Source organism: Sus scrofa, chromosome 8 (genome assembly GCF_054392235.1).
Source record: "Sus scrofa isolate SSC_HxYL_T2T_F1_AM1 chromosome 8, Sscrofa_HxYL_maternal_Yorkshire_Landrace_v2.0, whole genome shotgun sequence".
Classification (NCBI taxonomy): domain Eukaryota; kingdom Metazoa; phylum Chordata; class Mammalia; order Artiodactyla; family Suidae; genus Sus; species Sus scrofa.
The window spans coordinates 105,608,227-105,632,288 of NC_139390.1; the positions used below are offsets into that span (position 1 = coordinate 105,608,227).

At 36.9% G+C, this 24,062-nt stretch overlaps 1 protein-coding gene and 2 long non-coding RNA genes across 5 annotated transcripts in view; 2 read left to right on the plus strand and 1 right to left on the minus strand.

Annotated features, from left to right (window-relative positions):
* The window catches only part of LOC146400962 (uncharacterized), a 363,387-nt gene extending 362,296 nt beyond the window's left edge, over positions 1-1,091 (plus strand). For both annotated transcript variants that reach the window (XR_014813077.1, XR_014813078.1), the window contains one exon: positions 945-1,091. This is a non-coding gene — a long non-coding RNA (uncharacterized LOC146400962). The remainder of the gene's footprint in view (positions 1-944) is intronic.
* Positions 1,092-3,607: 2,516 nt separating this feature from the next.
* The window catches only part of LOC146400963 (uncharacterized), a 31,480-nt gene continuing 11,025 nt past the window's right edge, over positions 3,608-24,062 (plus strand). The window contains exon 1 of the long non-coding RNA XR_014813083.1: positions 3,608-3,720. This is a non-coding gene — a long non-coding RNA (uncharacterized LOC146400963). The remainder of the gene's footprint in view (positions 3,721-24,062) is intronic.
* FAT4 (FAT atypical cadherin 4) overlaps positions 7,445-24,062 on the minus strand; it is a 163,519-nt gene continuing 146,901 nt past the window's right edge. For both annotated transcript variants that reach the window (XM_021101611.2, XM_084972964.1), the window contains exons 14-17: positions 20,425-20,549; positions 17,697-17,914; positions 12,677-12,938; positions 7,445-10,460 (exon numbers count right to left, since the gene is read on the minus strand). In XM_021101611.2, coding sequence (XP_020957270.2) covers positions 8,596-10,460; positions 12,677-12,938; positions 17,697-17,914; positions 20,425-20,549 — 2,470 coding nt within the window. In that variant the 3' untranslated portion in view covers positions 7,445-8,595. The remainder of the gene's footprint in view (positions 10,461-12,676; positions 12,939-17,696; positions 17,915-20,424; positions 20,550-24,062) is intronic.

The window sequence follows — 24,062 nt, forward strand, 5'->3', positions numbered from 1 at the left end:
GAAGCTTTGATTTAAGGCCAGGTCACCATTTGCTTTGTTAAGGTGTGTGTGCACCTGTGTCTGTATCAAAGAGTGAAGTCATAAGATATTATATCTCAACTGTCAGATTTACTGCAGTCTTTCACTTCCTTTATTGACTAATTTCTTCCATATGCTGATATTTTAAAACCGGTTTCAATATTAGAGGAAATATGAAAGAGGTCACGTTAGCTTAATGCAATCAGAAATTAATATTGTTGTAATTACCTCTGAAATTATTCCAAAATTCTCAATTATCCCCAAAGTTAAAATCTTTACTAGAACACATTTTCAAGAGCCAACATTTTAAACATGTCAAAAATTTTTCAGTGTTTGATATTATAGGCAAAATGTTTTTTTTACATCACATCTTCATTATTCTGTGTGTTGTCTTTTTTACAGAGTACTCATGCACTATTGCAGTATTTTATTTTGCTATTGACCCTTACTAGTACTTATTAAACAAAATATAACTAAGGTTGTTAGAATCATAAAGTAACACTAAGTTTTCTGATTAATACTATAAAAAATGCAGCCATGTGTTGTTACCTAAAATGCATTAACGGAATAATTCATTATATAAAGATATATTCTGTTTGTTTTGTGACATTAATGATGATAATATCATTTATATTCTGACAGTATTGGATTCTGCTTTTCATTTTTCTCATGATGGTTACTGAGTCAATAAAAATATTTTTGCCTCTACTTCATTCAGTACCTTTTAGAAGACATATAATTTGCTTACATGAAAGTCTTAAAATGAAATTATATTGAATACTCCAGAGGAAATATACAGAAAAACCAGGACACACAGAAGTATTTTATTCAGTTTCATGAGAATAATTAGAAAAATATATAGTTGGAAAAACAAAAATGTCAGAAAAAAAATGAATCATTTGGTTTTTCTTTTTTTTTATTCACAGCTTTGAATATTTCCTTTCTACAGAATATAGCCACAAATGGATCTTATAACAATTTGAATGGGGCCCAGATAAATTAAAATGGAAAATTAGAAGCACTGGAACTGGAAGACAAATGGAATTTTGAGATAGCTAGACAACTTGCCAGAGGTAATTTATTCAGTAATTTTACCCAAATTATACTTCAGCCCTATTTGCCACAAACTCAGCAAAACATGATGAATCTGGATAACATGCTTTTTGTTGGGGATGGAGGACACCAAATTCTGTGAAAAAGCATAATCCTGAAACCACATGAACCTGCCTAAAAATAAGTAATAAAGGATAGGATAAAGCCAATAATAGTTAGTTCAGGGTAAAGCCTCTCCAATGCCAGGAGTTTTAACTAAATCTTACATAATTAGACAATGAAGGAACTGCTAAAAAACATTAGTTTAAGAACTTGTGTTCTTTAAAACTCACTAAACCTATTATTTTGTTACTTAAAAAAAATGCAGTAGGTTACCAAACTTTACTATGTTATTGGTTATATCAATTGTCCAAAGAATGCATGGGGAGCACACATAGAAATTTCTCTGGAAATATAGAAATAATTCTCTGAAAACAGAGTGATGTAAATTTTAAAGTATTTGGGGAAAGGAAGAGTCTTCTCAAAATCACAAGGCTCTTGAAGGCAAAAGTCATTTTTACTCACCACATTCTTCCCAGCACTTGGCACACACTGCCGGGCAAATTTTAAAAGATGTATGCATTACCAAGATTCATTTATGCACTCGTTTATAGGGAATATTATCCTTTAACTTGATATCCCACAAATATCTATTTAGAAGTGCCCGTTAAATGCAGAGTGGCCAGGAATTATGCTTTCATTTGGATAGGAAGCTGCCTATAAAGTATAGATAATTGACTTTGCCACTTCAAAAATCTCTTGAACATTTCTTGGACTCATTCTCCTCTTGATATGAAGCAGCGTACCTTAAGACAATTTCAGATGCAAGTGTACTTTTTCTCTGTCTCACGATACTGAAAGACCAAATCATCCTCTTTCAGGAAACACGACTCTGTAAGTACTATGTATAAAACAAAGGAAAAAAAAAATTCTGGTTTTGATTCACTCTCCAGATCCACATATCAATGTGTGCTGCACGTGCTATCATAAGCTTTTTGCATCAGTTAGAAGAAATATGTTAAAGACATGAATGGTTTTCCTGTTAAATAGGAGAGAGCATCAACTCAAGTTTCATGACGACAGTTCTTCCAAAACAAAAGAGAGCAGCCCTCTATTGATTTTCTATGTATCCAAAGCCATTTTTCAAATTTATCTGGTTCCCATAGAGAGTCCATCTCATCTTTTGACTTTCTGATGAAAATTACCCCAGATATAGTACACGATATGTTTCTCTTTCTTCAGACTCATGGCCATAAAAGAATTAACACATTTAGGAGTAGGTTATGCTGTATTTACTGTCCGAATCACACTGTCTTTCTAAAGAGATAGTTCCCAAGATGTCTTGCTTTTCGACATCAAAGTCAAGTATGAATAACACTGTTCTTCACAAAATTCTGGTTTAAGACTGCAAATAGAGTAAGAGAAGGATGACTTAAGAGAGAAGGCTGCTCTGGCAAAAGAGAATCTTATTTTGATCAACATTTGTACCACACACAATATGGTTTTAATTTGAAATAGGGAACTTATTGACATTGCCAAAGAACTTTGTACATTGGTGGTTATTTTATTTGGGCTAGAATGGTACACAGATTAAGATCCCAACTTTCTGCCAGAATACCATGATAACTACACTTTGTACTTTGCAAACTGATTGAGGACTTTGGCAAATTGATTCATAAGCTAATAAAATTGGAAGAATCCAAATGGGTCACCTGGAAATTATCTGCCTTTATACAGTGTGCTTTTAAAAATCCTGTGGGTTTTTTCATTTTAATCATATACTTCAGATATAGAGATACTCTTACAAATGTTTTCAGCATTCCTACCTTGAATATATCACATGTCCAATGAAGATTTATGAGTGTGTCCATCCATTTAGCACATTCCTTTAAAAAATACAAAGAGTCCTTATAGGTTACCTATTTGATGTCAATTAAACATTTGTCAGAGTAGCCTATGTGAATTCTAATATAATTATGGATACAACATGTATATACTGTACATGTCATATGTACAGAAAAAAAAACTTTGAAGAGTTTTCCTGGTAAATGCCTAAAATATGTCTTAATATTCTTAATCCTAGTTCACCACACTCAACTTGGATCCTTATTAAAATTCTAATATACTTTGAAAGAGGTTTATTAATGATGGAAAGATGGAGGTTAACTGCACACATTACAAACAAAGACTCATTATAAGATATTTGGACAAGCTTTAGTTGCTTTAAATTTAGGCTCAGATTTATCATCGTATCTTAGAGATATCTTGTTTGCCATTCTTTCCAACCAATATAAATCTGTCTCATTCCATTTGATAAACTTTCCTTACAAATTATCTACTTCTATTGTAAAAACAGAAGTCAGTTTTTAAAATTAAAATTTCTGCAACCTTCTAATCAGCAGATACAACATACTTCAGGTATATTCCTGCCTCAGCAGAAGGAAATAGACTGCTTTAATGTTATATATCTTAACATGTTTTCTATTAATATCCCTACAGGTGCGGATTGGTAATGGAAGATCGCATGAATTAATCAACATTAGAACAGACATTCATCTGAATTCAAAATATCTCTCCTCCTGTCTTCTGCATCTAAGATGTCTATGCAGGGTGAGTGCACATCCACATTTTCAAGGTTTGTTTTGCATTTGGAGATGCATTTATTTTGCAAGAGAATATATTTAAATGAAGATTTGCTTCAACAATGATTCTCTTTCTGGGCCTGTTCTGAATTATTCTTACTCTTTATCCTCACATCCTTTCAACCCTAAGGTTTTTGTGGTGCGCTCTTTGTTGATGTGTTGACAATGATCTGGCCTCAATGACTCTCTGGCCATTCCTCTAACATGGAATGTTCTTCTTGGGGATTCCCCGTGCCCCTATATCTGCCTGAAACAACATCACCCACGTGTATCCAGGGCTTGCTTGCCTGCCTCATTCAGAGCTCTGCTCAAATGTCCCCTCCCCAGAAAAGTCCTCTCTGACCCACCTATCTAAGTTAGATGCACATTTCCAATCAAAATCTAACCCTTCCTCTGCTGTGGTTGGCTTACTGGCATTTGTCTCCACTAGATATTACATAATTAAGACTGTATCTACTATTGATTGATTGATTGTCTGTCTCCTCTACTAAAATGTAAGTTCCATAGAGGAAGATCTTTGTCTATTTTCTTTACTATTTTATCCCATGATCTAGAAGTATGTCTAACATGTAAAGACACTTCATGATGATTGTGATTAAATGAATGTACATAGCACACTGAACTTTTTTCTTTCTTTTTTTGGTCATGCCCTTGGCATGTGGAAGTTCCCGGGCCAGGGATCAAACCCATGCCACAGCAGCAACTTGAGCTGCAGCAGTTTCACAATGGATCCTTAACCCACTGCACCATAAGAGAACACTAAAGAACACTGAACTTTTTTATATCTCAACTTATTTCTTTCTTCAGGGAGAATGCCGTACTACATGGTCTTTGGTGTAGAATATATTTGTTTACAATGATTATCATAGAGGCATAGGTTATGCTAGCATTGAATCACTGCTATTTATCTGTATGCACAATTTTCTTCACCAAAATTTATTAGAACCTGGTACCTTTTGCCTCATTAGCAATAAATGAAAATATTAAATTCATGTATAATATTGGCCTATAAATCCTGGACTGCTAAACTATTAAAACTGCTGGCTGGCTCAGTAGTAGTAACCATATAAATTACTAATGATGTGACATTTCACTCCAAATAGCTTTAAGGAATATATACTAGATTAATCATAGATTTCAATATTTTATTTCACACTGAGAGCTCTAATAAATGTATGCCAAAATACATTCCCTTTCTGGGCTTATTTTTTTCTAAGGAAATATAAATTTAGTCATCTTGGAATGTTAGTCCTTTGAAAACCGAGTCTGTAACATAAAACAGTGGGAAAATAAAAGTGCATTGCTGAATTAATTGATTCACAATTTAAAAAATAATTTTTTCATCTTTTACGGATTAATTTTATCTTTTACGGATTAATTTTTTCATTTTCATGAAAATAGTGATTTCTTAGATGGGATGTCTGGAAGTAATAAAGTCACATGGTGATTTATTTTTTTCTCATACCTAGAATATTTATAAAGAACATAGCTCTCAATAATTCAAAGCAGTTATCATTCTCATCAGCCTTGGTGTGCATAAACATGCTAATGGCAACATGGGAGTTAGAAGTTGTGCTCTGGTCCCTTCTGATGCCCCATTTTCCTCAAATCATTTTAATTTATCTGAACAAGTGATCCATGAAGTCAGCTAACTTAGAAAATTTTGGAAATAGCTTTGAAAGCAAGAGCAGTGTGCTCCTCAAGAGCTGAGTGCTTAGAGTCCTGTGCCATGTCACCGATCTAAGCCTACAGATCTTGGGGCTGAGTGATGACACTCTGCATCTCCTGACAACACGCTCACGAAGGTGTTGTCTGTGTGCACCTGAGAGTAATATTTTCCCCACAACAAACATGAGGAAGAGCCCCGAAGAGTGACCGTATTCCAGGCAACCCAATAAACACGTGCAGAGGCTGGATTAAAATTCTAAAGTCATAATTTTATGTATGAAACTGCAAGTCACTACTAACAATTAATTAGTGGGGGTGGTTATCTTATTAATTTGTCTCCACAACCCCCATTCCACTGTAGCAATGTTGTGTCGCTTCACTATTTCAGTATGAATTAATCTCCACTTTGAGTGAAAATTTCATTGTGCACATTTCTGATTCGTTTTGCTATAAAAATATTAATATTGCTCTTGCTTCAGTGGGAAAGCTTTCAAAGAAGAACCGTAGACTAGGAATTTTCCTATACAAATCTTACCTTATGGGTAAACTGGGATGGATTAATCTAGAGAATTGTAATTCTTTATCTCACAAAGAATTCTTAGAGAACTAGAATACAGAATCTTGGCATCAGATTCTTTCCCTTTAACCCTTAGCTATAATCATGTTTATCATTTTACTTTTAGCTCTGTTCTCAATTATAGAGTTTATATCCTTGAGGACATTGAGATGCTTCACAGTTTCTCAAAAAAAATGCACTCTGTTTTGAGTTATGCAAGGCAATCAACATGTTCCCAAATTTGGTGCATACATTCACAATAGTAAAGTTCATAGGGAAATACTAAAACATGTTGGCTCATCGTAGGTAACAGACAAACAAAAAAACAAAAAATAGATTAAGGTCTTACACTCAGTCACTAAACCATGTTATGAGAATATTATAATTTAGATTTTAACCACATCTTATTTTCTTTTTTGAAGCAAAAATAATAATCTCAATCTTATTAAATATCAAAATAATTATTCACATATCTCAATCTGTTCTCATTAAAATATTTTAAGAATTCCCTGGGAGCATAGTGGTTAAGGATTTAGCACTGCTGCCGAAGGTTGTCACTGCTGTGGCTTGGGTTTGATCCCTGGCCTGGGAACTTCCACATGCACTAGGCACAGCCAAAAACAATTAAAAATGAAATGAAATATTTTATTTACTAAAATCTTTTCCATATTTCATGTACTAAAGATGTTTGCGTATTTTTAAAATCTCTATGCAGGATGGTGCAGGTGGTGGAAGAGGGTAATATTCTTAGCAAATATTAGATGGGGAAAGGTATTTACAAAATGTTCTGAGAGTGTTTGTAGAAGTCCTGTTATTTCAGGAGTAACTACTGATATACCAATGGATTTGTTCTAGACCAGAATCTTCTGAATTGTTTCACTCCTGGGTGACTACATGAAAATAGGGATTTGTCTTGGCTAAGATAGCACATAAAATTTGTTTATACTGTGTGAAGCAGAGTGATCAATAAATTAAAGACAGGTATGTGTAGCAAATCTATCACTGTCATTCTGTCTACTCACCACTGGATTTAGAAAATTTGGGGCTGGGTCCTTGGAGAAAATGAGACCCAGACATTTTTCCATAATTAGCTTTAATTCATTGCCATTCCTATTACTGTAAGCCTAGTCCAAAGCTGGTCTTTAGTGAACACACTCTATTGGGACCTTCCAGATATTTATTGCCAGAATGCTGAAACCAGGTTCATAACAAAGTTGGTCCCCTAAGACCAACCTAGTCTAGACATTATGCTCTAGGGAAGTCCAAGATCTCTGACAGGTAGGAATGCACTAAAGTGTCCTTAAAATATCTGTTCTGGCGATTATCCATAGTCATGTCTTTTAAAAGAAAAGGAGTTTGCCCCTTTATTGTCCAACTTGCCATATGCTACTGTAGAGACTATTCCCAATCAGGCATGGGAAGAGTTTGGGAAAATGAAAAATTAATATTACACTATGAATGCAAAGTATTTTAAATAAATATTTTAATTCTATTGTTGGCATTTAAAAGTAGAAAGCATACATTATGTTACAAATATCAAAATGTGAAAAATATGAATGTTACATAAGTAACAAATGTAAAAAAGGTACTTTCTTACTTTCCCTGAAAGTAAGAAAACTATTCAGCATAGGAAAATATCGGTATCAAAAACACAGCTTAAGTGTAAAAAAAAAGTTTTTACACAGTATTAAAAAAGGATCTACAAAATGACAGAAAGTAAGAAGTGTTGACATTTGACTTTTTTCTATAAATTATTAAACCTGGGTACCTGGGGTAAGTGTTAAATGGTTGAAAACTAAGTCCAATCATAGGTTTTCTTTAGGTTGATTCTTTAAAATTTTAGATGCATAGAACATTTTTCAATAAATAACTTTTAAAAGTGTCTCTGAGAAGTGGTTAGAACATCATTCCACAGTAGGAGAGCGGCAGTGTTCTGTGGACACCATGCGATCATTTTGTTCCTTGTGGAAGCCTGGTCAAAGTCAGAAGACCATAGATGTTTACCAAAAAAAGATTTGGAATTTGTAACAAAACTTTGTAAGAAAGTTCTAAAGTGCTGAACAAAATGACTTAATTTTAGTACCCACTGTCATGAAAAACATATTCAAATGTTTCTGCGCAACCTCGAATATGGAATCTATGATTCTGAAAAGTGTTAATACTTAGTCATTCATTCAAGAATAGGAGGGCTCTTTCTACATTTTACAAAGATGAGTTAAACCTCAAGGATCTTGCAATGCAAAACATAATAATCATACAATGGAAACAATACACATACCCCACTGTGAAAGTACAAGTTCATTTTTGCAATGGCAACGGTATTAATTTTAAAAGTCACAAATCAAACACTGGTACATAAGAAAAACCTTTCCAAATGCTGCATGCCACATAACTAGTTGCAAAATACGAAGCATGCAGAAAAAGAAATCCAACCAAGCATATTTAAATTAGAGTCGTGTTGAGTCTGTTTCAGCAGCACTGTGGTTATTATTTTTAAGTTTCCCTCCAACACCAGTCCATACTGGCCTGTTTTGCAAATGTGACCCACCCTCATCGGCAACCTTACCATGGTTTGAGTGTTCCTTGGTTTTATACTTTTATACTGCCAGGACATAAAGTTCACACATACTGTTCTGCTTCCCCGTCTTTGGGGGCTGGCTTAGTTGTCCCACCTTTGCCTTCTTCATTTGCTGCTGCTTTTTCTGGGAGAGATGCCAAATCTTTAAAAACATCTACATAATGGCCAAAGCCAGGGCCCCAGTTCAAAAGGTTGTCCCAGTTGAAGTTCCCTGCTTGCTGCCCAAGCTTCAAGGGCAGTGTGTTGTCAGCAGCCCCCGGTGCTGCTGCCTGTGTGCCCACAGGTCCCCCCTCAGCCCTGCGGCCATGGTATCTTCTAGGCTTCAGTCTGGCTCCATAATTATCTTCATCATCTGCATCAGATTCATTGACTTGAGATAATTTGGGCATCCTGGAAGTGTATACCATTGGCTTTTCCCTGTCATATTCCATTTCTGAGCAAGTGAAAGACTCGTGTGAGTCACTATCAGAAGAAGATTCTGGAGCCGGAATGCCATCCGCTGGGTTCCTGGTTCTGGACAGCGGCCTTCTGCAGTCCTCTTCTGAAGAAGACCTCCCATGATCTGCACTGCAGATACTCGGGTTTCTAGGGCGAGGGGTGTTTAGCCTCTCCACCTCTTCAATTGAGAGTCCTACCGGAGGGGAAGATTCCAGAGGAATCTGCCCAATTGGCTGCTTCAGGCGACTTCCAGGTCTGGAACCATGCGATGCCATGGCCTGAGGACTCTTGCTTCTCCTTCCCAGCCTCGTAGCATAGTTGAAAATGCCAGGTTGGCATGCCTCGCCGTGCATTTCCAAAGTGTTTCCATCCCTCATGGGAAGATGCAATTCCCTGGCCGGGCTGTTCCTGTAGAAAGTAGAAGACTTGGAGAAAGGGGCGGGGCTGTGCCTGGACAGAGGGTTGGGGGTTGGGCAAGCCGAGTGGCTTAGGGAGCTGGATCTCAAACCTTGACTGTAGGAAGGCTGGTAAGTCAAACTGCTGGCCCCCAGGGGCATGGGGGACTGCCTTGCAAAGCCCAGGGGACTGTGCCTCTGGATGGAAAATTTCGGGGTGTGGCTGCGGAACTGCTTGTAGTGCTGGATGATGTCCGCGTCCGAAGGCGCGATGCTGCTGGCATTGTCGATGTCGTAGTGCTCTATCTCCTGCTCCGGCGAAGCCAAAGGGGCGCTGGGGATGGTTTCTGAGTTGTGAGGAAGATCAGTCTCATCGTAGATGAGGTAGGGGTTCTCCCTTTCGATGATATCTGGCTTCGGGTTCCCTTCAGGCTGCTTCCTCACGGTCATGTCCTCCCCGTAGGGAGGGATGTTGTCAGGATCATCAAACGCAACATTTTCACTTCCCTTTTTCTTCTTCTCCTTCGGTTTCTTCTCCTCTTTGGGGTTTTGGGCCTTCTTCCCCCGGCACTGATTACACAGGATCAGGCTCAGGACCAGGAGGGCCAGGACGGTGGCACAGCTGCCCACGATGGCAGGCACAGCCCACAGGGGCAGGGAGATCTCCTCGGGGCCCTGACTCAGAACGCAGATGTGCTCTCCGGGACTGCCAGCTTTGCACACCCTCCCCGGGGGACAGAGGACACCGAGACAGGCCACCACCGTCTCGCAGGTCCTCCCTGTGTGTGACTCCGGGCAGCTGCAGGTGAAGCCGGAGTGCAGGCCTGGCTCGCAGCTGCCGCCGTTCTGGCAGGGGTGAGAGGCGCAGTCCCCGGGCGGGACGCACTTGTAGGCGTACCACTGGTTGAGACACAGCAGATCGCCCCAGCAGGGGTTGCTGGCACAAATGTTCGGGCCGCGACAGCCGATCTTTACCGAGGGATCCGTTTTAGAAATGGAGGCCAAGCTGTGTTTCCCGCTGAAGGGAAGACTTTGTCCACCGTAGAGCATAGAAGCAATGCAGCCGTCAAACCCTGCAGGGGGCGAGAGGCGGTGGTAAGGCATTTCAGGGAAAACCAAAGGCTTAAAATGCTGCCCTGAGAGAAGCTCTGCAATCACATCAGGAGAGTTTAGAAACCCCAGTCTCAAAGTCATCATCTGGTTCAAAGGCAATAAATAAATCTCTGCATCTCACAATATCAGTTAGAAGAATGGGTAAGATTTCCACAGCGAAAGTGTGGAGCAGATTTTGCTGGAATCTGGCTCTTTGTGAAGATTTACCAGTGGCACCAGTGGGCTGGGTTTTCTTTTTATCTCTCTTTTCATTTATTAAATTATTGATTTGAGGGTCTTTTTATAGTCTATATACCAAGAATGAAATACATAAAAACAAAATTTATTTTAGAAAAACTTTCAAAGAACCAAAATAGGCCACTAGCTTCAAATGTTAGATCATGTGGTGTCAACAGAGGTGATATTGCTCCTGAGGGTTGAACACAGATTCTTGAGCAAAAGAAAAATCTTGGTTGTTACCATGGTGTATGGGCCTCCAAAGAGCAGATAGAGCATATGCTTGTGGCATTAACATTTTATGCAGTGGCAATGGCAGGGCTTAGAAAAGAAGATCTAACAAAGTTCCTTAGAGGGTGATGACTGAGGGAAAAAAAGTTGACAAAGACTTCGTTAGACTAATATTTGTGGGCTAATATTGCTAATGCTCCAATCCCAGAGCTCAAGAATATATTTTGAGACTAAGAAAAGAGCATGATTTACTTTGATTTAGTTTCTTACAACATCCAATGAATTAGCCCCCATATTCTAAAACAAACTAAACATCTAAGAACTCATCATGACCTAGGCATTAACTTTTATGCGACTCCATTACTGAACCACGTATTTTCCGCTGTTCCTCTTATTTGATGCAGCCTTCTACCCCAATGTCATGTCAATCCCTGAGACACTTTCCATGGGCTCCTGGGACATCTGCTTTTGTTTGTACTCTCCTGGTTTTCTTTCTTTGACCAAGTCCCCTTTGAGTCTCGGTCTCCTCTAAAGAACCACTGACTTCTGGAGTTACTCAAAGTAAGGCTCTAGGCTTTCTTTTCACTCTACAGCCTCATGTTTGGGTATCACATCTAGGCCCATGTGAAGCCGATAACCCTTAAATATACATTTTCATCTGAAGTCTACTCCTGTTCTCTAGCCCATCTACCCAAAGGTCTTTCTCAAAGGTGCACCAAACTCTTAATGGCTCGACCCTTCTTCTATTTGGAAAGTCAGAAAGCTCCCTGAATTTTATCAAAATCATCAATACTCTGGTTGATTTTCCTTCCTAAAATATTCTTCTCTACCCACTTCTTTTAAACTCTTCTGCCACCAAATTAGTCAAAGCTCATATAATACCTTGCCTAGATCCATCCCTGCAGTCTCTGCCCAGGTAATTTATGCAAATCTCCTCTGGTCCTTCTCCAGTGCACTCCCCATGGTGTAATATGGGAGAGCTTTAATGTCACTGAATATCTAGTTTTGATACTCCTGTGATTAATTTTAAAGTAACTTCCCATTGTTCAAAGATTGAGGTCAAAATTGCCACACTGTCTAGAAACCTTTCATCCTCCAACTTCTTTTATCTGTGACATCAGCCCCCAGTGTTTTGGGTAATTCTGATTTAATCTACTTTCCCCTTTTAGTTCCCATCAATATAAATTAATCTTTCATACTGTCCCATCCTCCTCTTCACTGTTCAGATGTAAGAACAAACGTTAATTTCCAAGAAGTTTCCCTCCTTTCTTTTGCAGTCTCTTAGAATTCTATGTTCTTCCTCACATCATCTATCATAGGTTAAAATAATATATTTATTTGTGCAATTATTTGTTTGATGCTTGTCTTCCTTAGAGGACCATGTATGCTATAAAAGAGTGGCTATTTATTTAGTCCACTATGGTAGCTCATGACAAGTACATACAGGGCTATAAATATATGTTGTGTGAGTAAACAAATGGATGAGTAAATGAATGAATGTAATAAATGTCTGATGCACAAGGAAAGGATCAAGATACCATGAGCTAAATTATGAGCTTGGTAGAACAATGGCTAAACAAAGTCATGGCTGATGATTTATTACCAACTTTCTAAAGATAGTTATGATAGTCTTGGAATATTCACAGTGGATATTATCAGCTATCTAACTACTTTCAGAGGAAAAAAAATTACTTTTCTTTTGTGCCTCTACTTGACACAAGCCATTTACCTGTTTGAGTATCTCGATGAGCTTGATTGGGTGGAATTCCTCCAAGAGATATAGTGAGTACATCAAGGCCACCAAAATCCTGAGTAGGGTGGATGATATCTCTGTTATAAATTCTGTCGATGGACAATACTGTGGCTGTTCCATTTTTTCCAATTAGAAAAGTGTGCCAGTGGCCATCGGCAACATAGACTTCGGGAATATTTCTCTCCACTTTTCCAGCAATTCCTGCATCAGATGTAAAATGCACTTTGCCATTCTTAATCTGTAAAACATATTAAAAATAATGTATAATTTAACCATGATATGATTGAAAAAAAAATAAGTAAAATGAAACTTTAAAACATTGATCAATATAAAGGAGAGGGAATAATTGAGGAGTCAGGTAGTATTAGGGTAAATTTACCTGTATTGCCTTTAGAATTTCAAGTAACATATACCTTCACATTTAGTAGGTTCAGTAGCTTTCAGTATATCCTTATGTTTATAAATAATTTTTCAAGATGTATAGATTTATTTTTCACAAGTGAGATAATAGGGTGAATACTCATTTTAAGACAGGCGAATTACATCTTTTTATGATGACATATTTTAAAGGCAATAGCAAGTTAAAATTTGTCATTTTAGTAAATGGCCCATAACTATCAAAAATATTAAAACTATATCCAAAAAGAGAAATCAATGCTTAACTAAATATAAAGTAGAGTTGGAAAAGTGAAGACAAATAAATTGTTTTACTTGTCATCGATTACGCACTGGAATTTTATTAAAAAAATCATGCTTATTATTTATATCATTTATTGACATGACAACTACAATGAATAAATGGTGAGTTCTTAATAATGAGGTGTCTGGGCAAGTCTTTACTTTGGCTGTCTTTTGAAATTTATCTAACGGATATTTGGTTCCTTTTACTTTGCCCAATAGAACATTGGTTAACAAGATGCTCTTACTCCAGTTTCCAGCTACCAAGTTTCCAGTTTTCTAAAAGACACTTAGAAAATGAAACAATTTAGAAGGCAGGATGAAAAGAACATAATCCCATCACTATTGCCAGACAGAGCTAGTGCCTCAGCCGGGGATAAAGTAGCACTGCGTATCAAATGACAGGAATGAAAGGATGGATTCGTTTAGTTTGTCACTCAGATCAAGTGCTATTTCTACATGCAACAAACACATCTGGTAGAACTAAAAATGAGTTCATTTTTCTTTGTGGAAAATATGCCTAACACATTTACATACGTTTTTCATAATGTAATATTTTATTAAAGCAGTTTCTCCAGATATTAATATATTCCAGTACTGAACCCAGGAGAAAAAAAAATCATGGTTAAATGACAATAACATTTCATCAAATGGGCAAAATCTCATGAAACACAGTAAAAACAGCAAGTCCTCTGGTTTTAGCCAGAGTCCTTTTTAGAAAGGAGCCTTGGGAAGTATCTTCTCCAAGATCTATGTTTCTCTCCTAAAAGATCAAACCATGTCATTCTTTCATTTGACCAATTTCTGATGGGTCTTTGGAACATACTACGGAATGGGATTGATAAGAATATACGTTTCCATGACAACATTCTTCATGGTCTCCTTCTCCCCAATAATACTCTAATTCTTAACATCCATCCTAACTTTCAAAACATCATGCTTCAAGTTCCCATTGTAGTGCAGTGGAAATGAATCCTACTAGGAACCATGAGGTTGTAGGTTTGATCCCTGGCCTCGATCAGTGGGTTAAGGATCTGGCATTGCCGTGAGCTGTGGTGTAGGTTGCAGATGAAGCTCAGATCCTGCATTGCTGTGGCTGTGGTATAGGCTGGCAGCTGTAGCTCCAATTTTACCCCTAGCCTGAGAATCTCCATATGCTGTGGGTTTGGCCCTAAAAAGCATTAAAAAAAACCCCCACAAAACTTCATGCTCATGTTTTTGCTTGGTTTTATTTATTCATAGATTTATTTGCTCATTTATTTATGTTTGACTCTGGAGCTTGGAATCATCCCAACTCTGTACCGTATACCTGGCCTCCCTTCAAAACAAAAACGGATAAGCAAACAAAACTATACACTGAAACCAGAATTGATTTGGAGTAGAAATAAAGTCCATCACGTGGCATTTTTATATTTCCAAGTATGAAGATAGACAACGTCCTATGAAAGAAGAGAGGTTTGGGAAGCACTTTAAATATAGTGTAAAAACAGTTGCACATAAGAATGCTCTTCTTTTGCTTTTCTCTCTGAAATTTTCTCCCCTGAGTTTCTTTTTTTATCTGAAGAGACCCTATCTATATTCCACACATTCTCCTCTCTTCACATGTATTGCTATCCACTCCTAACACCACTCTCTCCTTTAACCATATGGAATCCCATTATCCAACTCTCTCATTTTCGTAAAATATTTTCCCACTGCCTCTGTGCATGCGTGTGTGTGCGCGCGCGCGCGTGTGTGTGTGTGTGTGTGTGTGTGTGTGTGAGGGAGAAACAGAGACAGAGAGGAAGAGAGAGACAGAGATTAATTCAGATGGGGAAAAAAAAGGAAAGGAAAGAAAGAAGGGAGAAAGCAACTGTCAGAAACTAAGCCAAAAGATAGACTAAAACCAGGGGCCTTGGTCAGTGATAAGGTAACTGATAAGTAACAGTCCATTCTAACTAGTTCCCTTGTCTGTATAAGCAGTTTGTATTCCTGTCATACAAGTAACTTCCAACAGCCACTCTCTTCCTGTCTATTCAGTTTTCCTGAATTATTGGTTTTGTTTTTAATCTATTTACTCCACCAGCCAAACCCCCTAATCTCTGAAAAACTACCTTTCAAAATTTTCATTCCCCCAAAATGTGAATTGTAGTCTGCATTAGTCATTGTTCTTATTCATTAGCATTTACTTTCCCTTCAGGGGAAAAAAAATCTCTTTCTAAATGCCTGCTACCAATGCAACAAAACCTGGAGAAGATGCATGCTGCTTGTGTGGTTGGAAATGCAAGATTTTATGATGACAAAAATGGATCCTGACATTCAGCTTCTTCCTTGAGGAAGAAAAATATTCTGTCTCTGATTTCTTCTACCACATTGTTTTGGTATCTCTTGGCTTAAAGAGATAACATACAGAAATGTTTCATATGTCATTTAAATGGCACGAGGACTTGGAAGCAGCCTAACAGATAATGCACAGACCTCAATGTCAAAGCCTTTCGATGTGTATAAAAAATGTTTCTTGTAGACTATGTAGGTCCACTTCTTTATCTCGTTACTTTGCTTTCAAGACATTTTGCAATGAAAATTATGAACACCAAATAACATTATACAGTGACTTAAGTGCTCTATTTTGCAGTTGCTTTTTAAATTGTTTCAATAATGGAGGTAAAATTATAACCTGAAGATATTCTCCAACTAAATTAGGGCAGAGCTCAATCTTGGCATTACTGACATTTCAGACTAGATGGCTCTTTGTTGTAGGTGTTGTGTTGTGCACTGAGGATGTGTGGCAGCAGGTTTGACCTCCACCCATAAGATACTGGTAGAGCCCCCTGCAAAACCATGGCAATAAAAAATGTTTCTGGGCATTACAGATATGGGAGGGAGGATGGAGGTGTAAAACCATTCCCAGCTGGATGGCTGTAGCAGGGCAATTATGAGAATTTTAAAAATATATTTTTTGTATTACTTAAAGGTATGTACATGCCACATACAGAGTTGGCCTGAATGGAGAGAAATTTTGAGATTAAAGAGGCTGAAGTTTAGAGCTGAATGTCTGTTTTTATTTTTAGTATCACATGTGAATTAAACCTAGTAATTTTCTATGTGTATTGCTTTTTTCCTTATGAACTAAGCTTTCTGTAATTTTAAAAACATTTATTTTAGAAGTGAAAATAATTCAAGAAATCTGGATTTGTTTTCTTAAGAATTTACTAAAATTTGGGCATTCCCTTCGTGGCTCAGTGGTTAACGAATCCCACTGGGAACCATGAGGTTGTGGGTTCGATTCCTGGCCTTGCTCAGTGGGTTAAGGATCTGGCGTTGCCATGAACTGTGGTGTAGGTTGCAGATACAGCTCAGATCCTATGTTGCTGTGGCTCTGGCACAGGCCGGAGGCTACAGCTGCAATTCGATTCCTAGCCTGGGAACCTCCATCTGCTGCAGGAGTGGCCCTAGAAAAGGCAAAAAGACCAAAAAAAAAAGAATTTACTAAAATTCATATAAAAATTTCAGCAGAATTATAATAAACTAAATGATATTAATAAAAAGAAGTCAATATAACTAACCTAAAAACACCGATGGGTTGAGAGACAATGTCCTACTTGTGGAGAATAAATCAGAATAATAAATTCAGAAATTAAGAAAGCTAAGCGCTGACAGGAAATGCATATGTAATAAAACCATTTGCCAGTTTAACATCTCACTTACAGCTGAGAAAAAATGTGTAAAAGCTTAATGATAAATCAATCATGAAATATAATGTTTCAAAAATATTTATTTAGAAATTATTTGGAGAAGTTAGCTGAAATTTTACATGAAATAACTTCCAAAGATATTTAATTTCATAGGATTTACATGCATGGTGAATTGAATGTATGTTCCAGAATAAATTCAGAAAGTTTCAAATTCTTTTTCTTATAATAGTCTTGCCAACTAATATATACATATCAGTGTTTGGAATATTTGTTGGAAAAAAATATTTATCCATTTCAAAGACATGAAATGGATAAATATTTTTGTTTATGAGTAGAGTAAAAACAATATAATTTTTTTTAAAAATCTGGCAGAACAGATTGCAACAAATCCTTTCTATGCTGGCCTACCTAGCAGTGGTCTCCACACTAAACAAAAGTGTTTAGAAACCAAACCATTCAGATCTTTGTTACTCTGGCCAATGCCTGAGGAATAGTTAAGATAGATGATATTGGAATAGTGCCCAGCATTAGTCGGAACTCTAATGGGTTGTAAAGAGAAGGACAGAAATTATGGGAGAAGTGATTTAAACCATGACACAGCAGGCGGTCTAATCAAATGAAGTCACCATTAGCTTTTATCTTACCTTCACAGTAGTGTAATTGCTGCTTTCTTGGATATGGATTAAAATGCCATTCTCGCTTCTTGTCCTGAATTTTACTTCCAGACTGTTCACACCAAAAGGCTCCAACATGGAACCTCGTATGCTCTGTCTCAGCAGATATTCCCGCTTCTCATTCTGACTCATGTGATAGTCCAAGCGCCCTTTGCCTTCTAAAGATAAGGCAGTGTCAGGAGTAACAGCTGAAAACCAGTGAAGAAAGAAAAACATGAATGCATCGAATAGGCATTTCTTTCTTTTTTTTTTTTTTTTCTTTTTAGGCCATACCTGTGGCATATAGGGCAGGTCCCAGGCTAGGGGTCCAATCAGAGCTGTAGCTGCCAGCCTACTACACCATACCCACAGCAACACTGTGGGATCCAAGCCATGTCTCTGACCTACACCACAGCTCACAGCAGTGTGGGATCTTTAACCCACTGAGCGAGGCCAGGGATCAAACCTTAATCCTGATGGATAGTAGCCGGGTTCCTTACCACTGAGCTATGACGGGAACTCCCAATAGGCATTTCTTTTTTTTTTTTTTTTTTTTTGTCTATTTTTGCTATTTCTTTGGGCCGCTCCCCCGGCATATGGAGGTTCCCACGCTAGGGGTCCAATCGGAGCTGTAGCCACTGGCCTACGCCAGAGCCACAGCAACGCGGGATCTGAGCCGCGTCTGCAACCTACACCACAGCTCACGGCAAGGCCGGATCGTTAACCCAGGGACCGAACCTGCAACCTCATGGTTCCTAGTCGGATTCGTTAACCACTGCGCCACGATGGGAACTCCCCAATAGGCATTTCTTAAAAGAGTTTCTAGGGTGACAAAAAATTACTTTAAAAAGAACAATGAAAATATAAGTTTTTGGTATTAGTGTCCCTCAGTGCTCCTCTGAAAAAATAATTTATGCTTGTGAATTATTGTGTAAGTTGATTTAAAATGCTTAAACCATTTTAGAACCATGCAATGTAAAAAATTTTATGACACTTATTATTCCTTTGGAAAAAATTCATTAAAATATATGATACATGAAATATAAATTATGAATACCTAAAAATATAGCCACATTTGAAAAAATTGTTTATCAGTTTCACTGTGTTTCTAGACTAACAAGGACCTAATGTATAGCACAGAGAACTATACTCAGTATTTTGTAATAACCTATAAGGTAAAGAATCTGAAAAGGAATATATACATTTGATATATATATACATATATATTTAACTGAATCACTTTGCTGGACACCTGACACTAACAGTATATTGTAAATCAATTATGCTTCAGTTTAAAAAATCAATATATATTTACACAGCTAAAATGATTTTTAATCTTTAAAGTTTAATCTCTAACATGGAAAATTTGAACGCAGAAGTGTAAAATACTTGTTTTTGTAACTAACTTCATTAGTAGTAATAATCAGATAGAATTTAAGCTGTCATCATGTATACTTACAATTTATCTCATCTGATAAAATGTTTATACTATGGAAGTATATAAATTTGTTATAGCTAATAGAGCTATAGGAGGGACATAAACAAAATGAACTCCCAAGGATTTCAACATTGAATGGTACATTTTCAGAAGGTACACTTTATAGTATGTGAATTATATATCAATTTTTAAAAAAGAAACCACAGGCATTCCTCAAGTGAATGACATTTTATTTTCCGAATATAACTGGATTCCTACTTCCTAAATACTCATCATTTTAGAAAATTTTGTGAAAATGTACTTTTCCTGTGTTTAATTTTATCCTCAATGCAATTATACCTATGTTACTAAGATCTTTTTGATTACAGTGCATACATAATTTAATCATAAATTTCTATTCATTCTCATATTATAATAGAATCAAGTGACTCCTTAAAAAGTAGTAAGAGGAGTTCTTGTTGTAGCACAGTAGGTTAAGGATCTGGCATTGCCATAGCTTCAGCTCAGATTTGATCTGTGGCCTGGGAACTTCCATATGCCACAGATGCGGCTGAAAAAAAAAGTAGTCAGAGAAGTGTAATGATTTAAGTAGTAACTATTTGCCTGAAAATAAAGCTATATTTATAAAAGAAATTCCATTAGGGTTAGTGGGATGTATAGCTTGAAATTAGAGAATGCCATGCTCTAATGATGGCTTGATTATTGTAAATGTCTTATTAACAGTAGTATTAAGATTTAGAAAAAATAATAAAAGAATTTTAAAATGAATATTCAAAGCCAATTCCAATAATTATAATTTAAAATTTAAGTATTACCTTTAACTATAACAGATTTTACCTCTCTTATATGATGTTTCAAACTCAGTGTTCAATGATTTAATATATATACTTTTCAACCAAATATAACATAGTCACCAGAGAAATACACACTAAAAGCAGATAATATTAAGCCAAAACCTGAATACAGTAATAATTATAAATTGCCTAGGATTCCTACAGGTAAAACAAAAATAACTAAATGATATATTTATAAAATAGAAACTCTGGAAATATTTAGTAAATAATTCTAAAAGTGTTTCACTCTTCCTCAGGTTGAAGACATGAATTTAAAAATGTCACTGTATTTTACTAATTATTGTATTTTACTGTTATTATTTTACTAATTTTTCAGTATTTAGAATCAAAACATAATTATTTTAATTCGATTACATATTTAGGTACATATATTTATACTTTTCATGGTTATTATAATTTCCAGTGGAAGATGAAACAGCTCTCATACATTTTTCACAGTATTTCCCAGTCAATCCTTCTCTGCAGTGACACTGCTGCCACGACCAGTAATCTGTACACGTGCCACCATGTTGGCAGGGACTCCGAGTACAAGCACCTTCCAGTCTAGGGCATCTAAAATAAAATCAGAGTATAGATCATGAAGCACAAAACCAAATAGGTGGAAATTGTTAAAATGAGACAAACTTTTATTAACCTGTTTAGTTTTCACACACTCATTTCTTTGAAACTCAGGTAACAACTATATTTGGAGCATCTAACAGAACTAGAAGTTGTCCTGTAACACATTCTCATTCATAAAAGAGAGGTTAAACAAAATAACATCTTACACAATAAAGAAAAATAGGTGATAATTTCTTCTTTAAATTAATTCTTTATTGAGCAAAACTCCTCGGTGAAATAAACACTGGTTCATGTGATCTTGGGGCCATGTGTTTATCTCAGTACGCCTCTCCTCCACCAGAGAACTCATGCATCTAAGGTTTACTGAATGGTTAATACATGACAAATATAGTTCTAAACATGGAGATAAAGTGATGAAAAAAATCCATGAGTTCGTATTTATTTTTCCTGTGAGGGGGTCAGACAAAAAACAAAAAATTAGATAAATGTGTAGTATGTTAGAAAGAAGAAAAATTCTGTGGGAAAATTATGGCAGAGAAAGGGGGTTGGGGTTCGGGGGGGATAACTCTAGGTTAGGCAGTGAAGGAAGGATATATTTTCATCAAGTCCTAAACAAAGTGACAGAGCAAAGTCTATCTGGTAGACGATTATTCCAGGCAGAGAGAAGAGCCAAGTGTGAAAGTCCTAAAGTGAAAGTGTCCCTGGCATGTTTGAGGAACAATAAGTGTCCCGGTATAGTCAGAGCAATGTGGACAAGGAGAAGAGTAGGTAGATAATAGTGAGGGAGTTAACGGGTGTGAAAAGAACTAGGTCAGGAATGACTGGAACGTGACCTGAGGACCTCCATGTTCGCTACCCAGGCTGGACTTTTGCTGAACACTCACTCTAAAACTGCCGAATAATTGCTGAGTTGCAAAAGGGAAAGACTAATGCTGAGAACCAGACTTTTTCTGGACTAAGGAAAACATATTTTCCCTAGTAAAAATATGTTCCATAACCAAATCATATGTATAGAATAATTTTACCCTCCAGTCCAAATTCTTGGTAATCAACTTGTGAAAGCCTGCATTAATTTCCCTCTTTTCCCGTAAAAACCCCTGCCCATTTTCTTCCAATGGGACACTATTTTGGGTTCCTCCCAAATCTGTGATCATGGAATTGCAGTTCTAAGACCCCACATAAACTACCTCTCTGCCTTTTTACAGTCTGTGGTCCTTTTGGTTGACAAGGGGGAGGTCAGCCTAATAAGTCAGAGTAAGAACTGACTTGTTTTGAAATGTCATTCTGTTTGCTGGTTGATTAGATGTGGTTTATCAAAAAGAGAGGAGTCAAAGTTAGCCTAAAAACTTAAGTCTGAATATTTGTTAGAAATACACATGGGATATTGCATATGCTGTTGGATATGGTCAAAAAGTTCAGAGGATAGGCCAGGTTTAAGATAAATATTTAAGAGTCACCAGCTTTAGATATAGTATTTAAAACCAAGGACTATAAAAATGATTTCAAGAACAAATATAGATACAAAAGAGAAGTTGCTAAGGAAGTACAAATAATCAGGGTAAAAAAACAAGGGTGTACTTTATGCTGGCGAACAAACTAATAAAGCTGTTTTTAGTGTTGCTGAAGTTCAAATAAGATGAGATTTGACCATTGATTTTAGCAACACAAAGGTTATTGATCACTTTGACAAAGAGAACTATTTTACAAAGAAAAGAAATTAAGTGGGAGAAATAACCACATGAGTTGAAATGAGAAAAGAAACACTGTTTAGAAAGCTGGCGTGCTAGTTTTAGATGGTTTCCTGGTATGGGTTTGGTCTTTGTGGGAATAAGAACAGTTCGTTCCTAGTAATAGGATACAGGATATACTATAGGTTGCATGGGCAGATATAGGAGAATGAGCTTTGGGGAGTTTTGTTTTCATTGCCTCAATATTCTGAGCTAATGTTAGGAAGCAAATGCATTAGCCGGGAAAAGGATGCAGGAGATGATGTTTGCGGTTTATGGAAAGAAGAGGCATGATATAGTCATTGAGGAGAGTGGAAAATGATTAAACTAGGGGAATATAATATATTGCCAGGCAATATTAGGGCCACACGAGAGGCTAGTAATAGGGGATATAAAGAGACTATGAACTCCTCAAGAGCAAGAACCTGCCTTGCCTATTTTTTTGTGTCTGGCATCAGCCAAGTGCCTCATGATTCAGCTTTGCTAATTCACTAGCTGGCTGATTTGGGGCAAGTTTTTTAGACTCTGAGTAACTCAATTACCTCATCTGTAAGATGAAAATAATAGTATCTACCTCCCAAAATGGTAGTAAAGCTTAAATAGACTAATGGACTAAAATATTAAGACTAGTGTCTGGAACATAGAAGTGTCAATGCATGTGAGTCCCTGTAGACAACTGATAAATCTGAAATAAAAAGTGAAAAGAAACCTTCAAATTTGGGAGCCTTTAAATAGTCTTTTATCTCTTATATTATTCCAACATATCCAAAGAAAATGATATATCCATCATATCAATGTAAGATATGTCTAGGGCTATAACCAAGATTATTAAGTATAATAATATAAAATAAATGTATCCAATGAAGCTCTAGCCTTAAATTTAGAATCTTTGGAGTTCCCTTGTGGCACATGAAGGATCTGGCATTGTTGCTGCAATGGCTCAGGTCACTGCTGTGGGGCGGGTTTGATCCCTGGACCAGGAACTTCTGCATGAAGTAGGTGTGACAGTCCCCCCAAAGTTTAGAATCTTTTATGACAAAGAGTGATAGAAAAATTAGGTATTCTTATCTAAAAAAAAATCTAAGTTTATCAATTTTCAGAAAAATTACAAAATATATATTTTACATGAAGTATAATTTAAGAGAAAATTGGGAATTCACATGTGGCTCAGCAGCAAACGAATCTGACTAGCATCTATGAGGATGTAGGTTCGAGCCCTAGCCTTGCTTAGTGGGTTAAGAATCCGGCATTTCCGTGACCGGTAGTGTAGGTCGCAGACGTGGCTCAGATCTGGTGTTGCTGTGGCTGTGGCTGTGGCATAGGCTAGTGGCTACAGCTCTAATTCAACTCCTAGCCTGGGAACCTCCATACTCCACAGGTGCGGCCCTAAAAGAGACCAAAAAAAAAGTATAATTTAAGTGAAAATTAATGTAAGAAAATTATATTTAAGATGGAATATATAGAAGTAGTAAATTATGTACACATACTACCACTGTAACCTGTCTAGAAAGTAATTTGGCAATACATATGAATTAGATCTTTATGTTTCTACCTAAAAAGATGTTCACAACTTATTTTATTTTATTTTTTTAATTTTGTCTTTTTTTGCTATTTCTTGGGCCGCTCCCACGGCATATGGAGGTTCCCAGGCTAGGGGTTGAATCGGAGCTGCAGCCACCAGCCTACGCCAGAGCCACAGCAATGCTGGATCCAAGCCACGTCTGCAACCTACACCACAGCTCACGGCAACGCCGGATCGCCGGATCGTTAACCCACT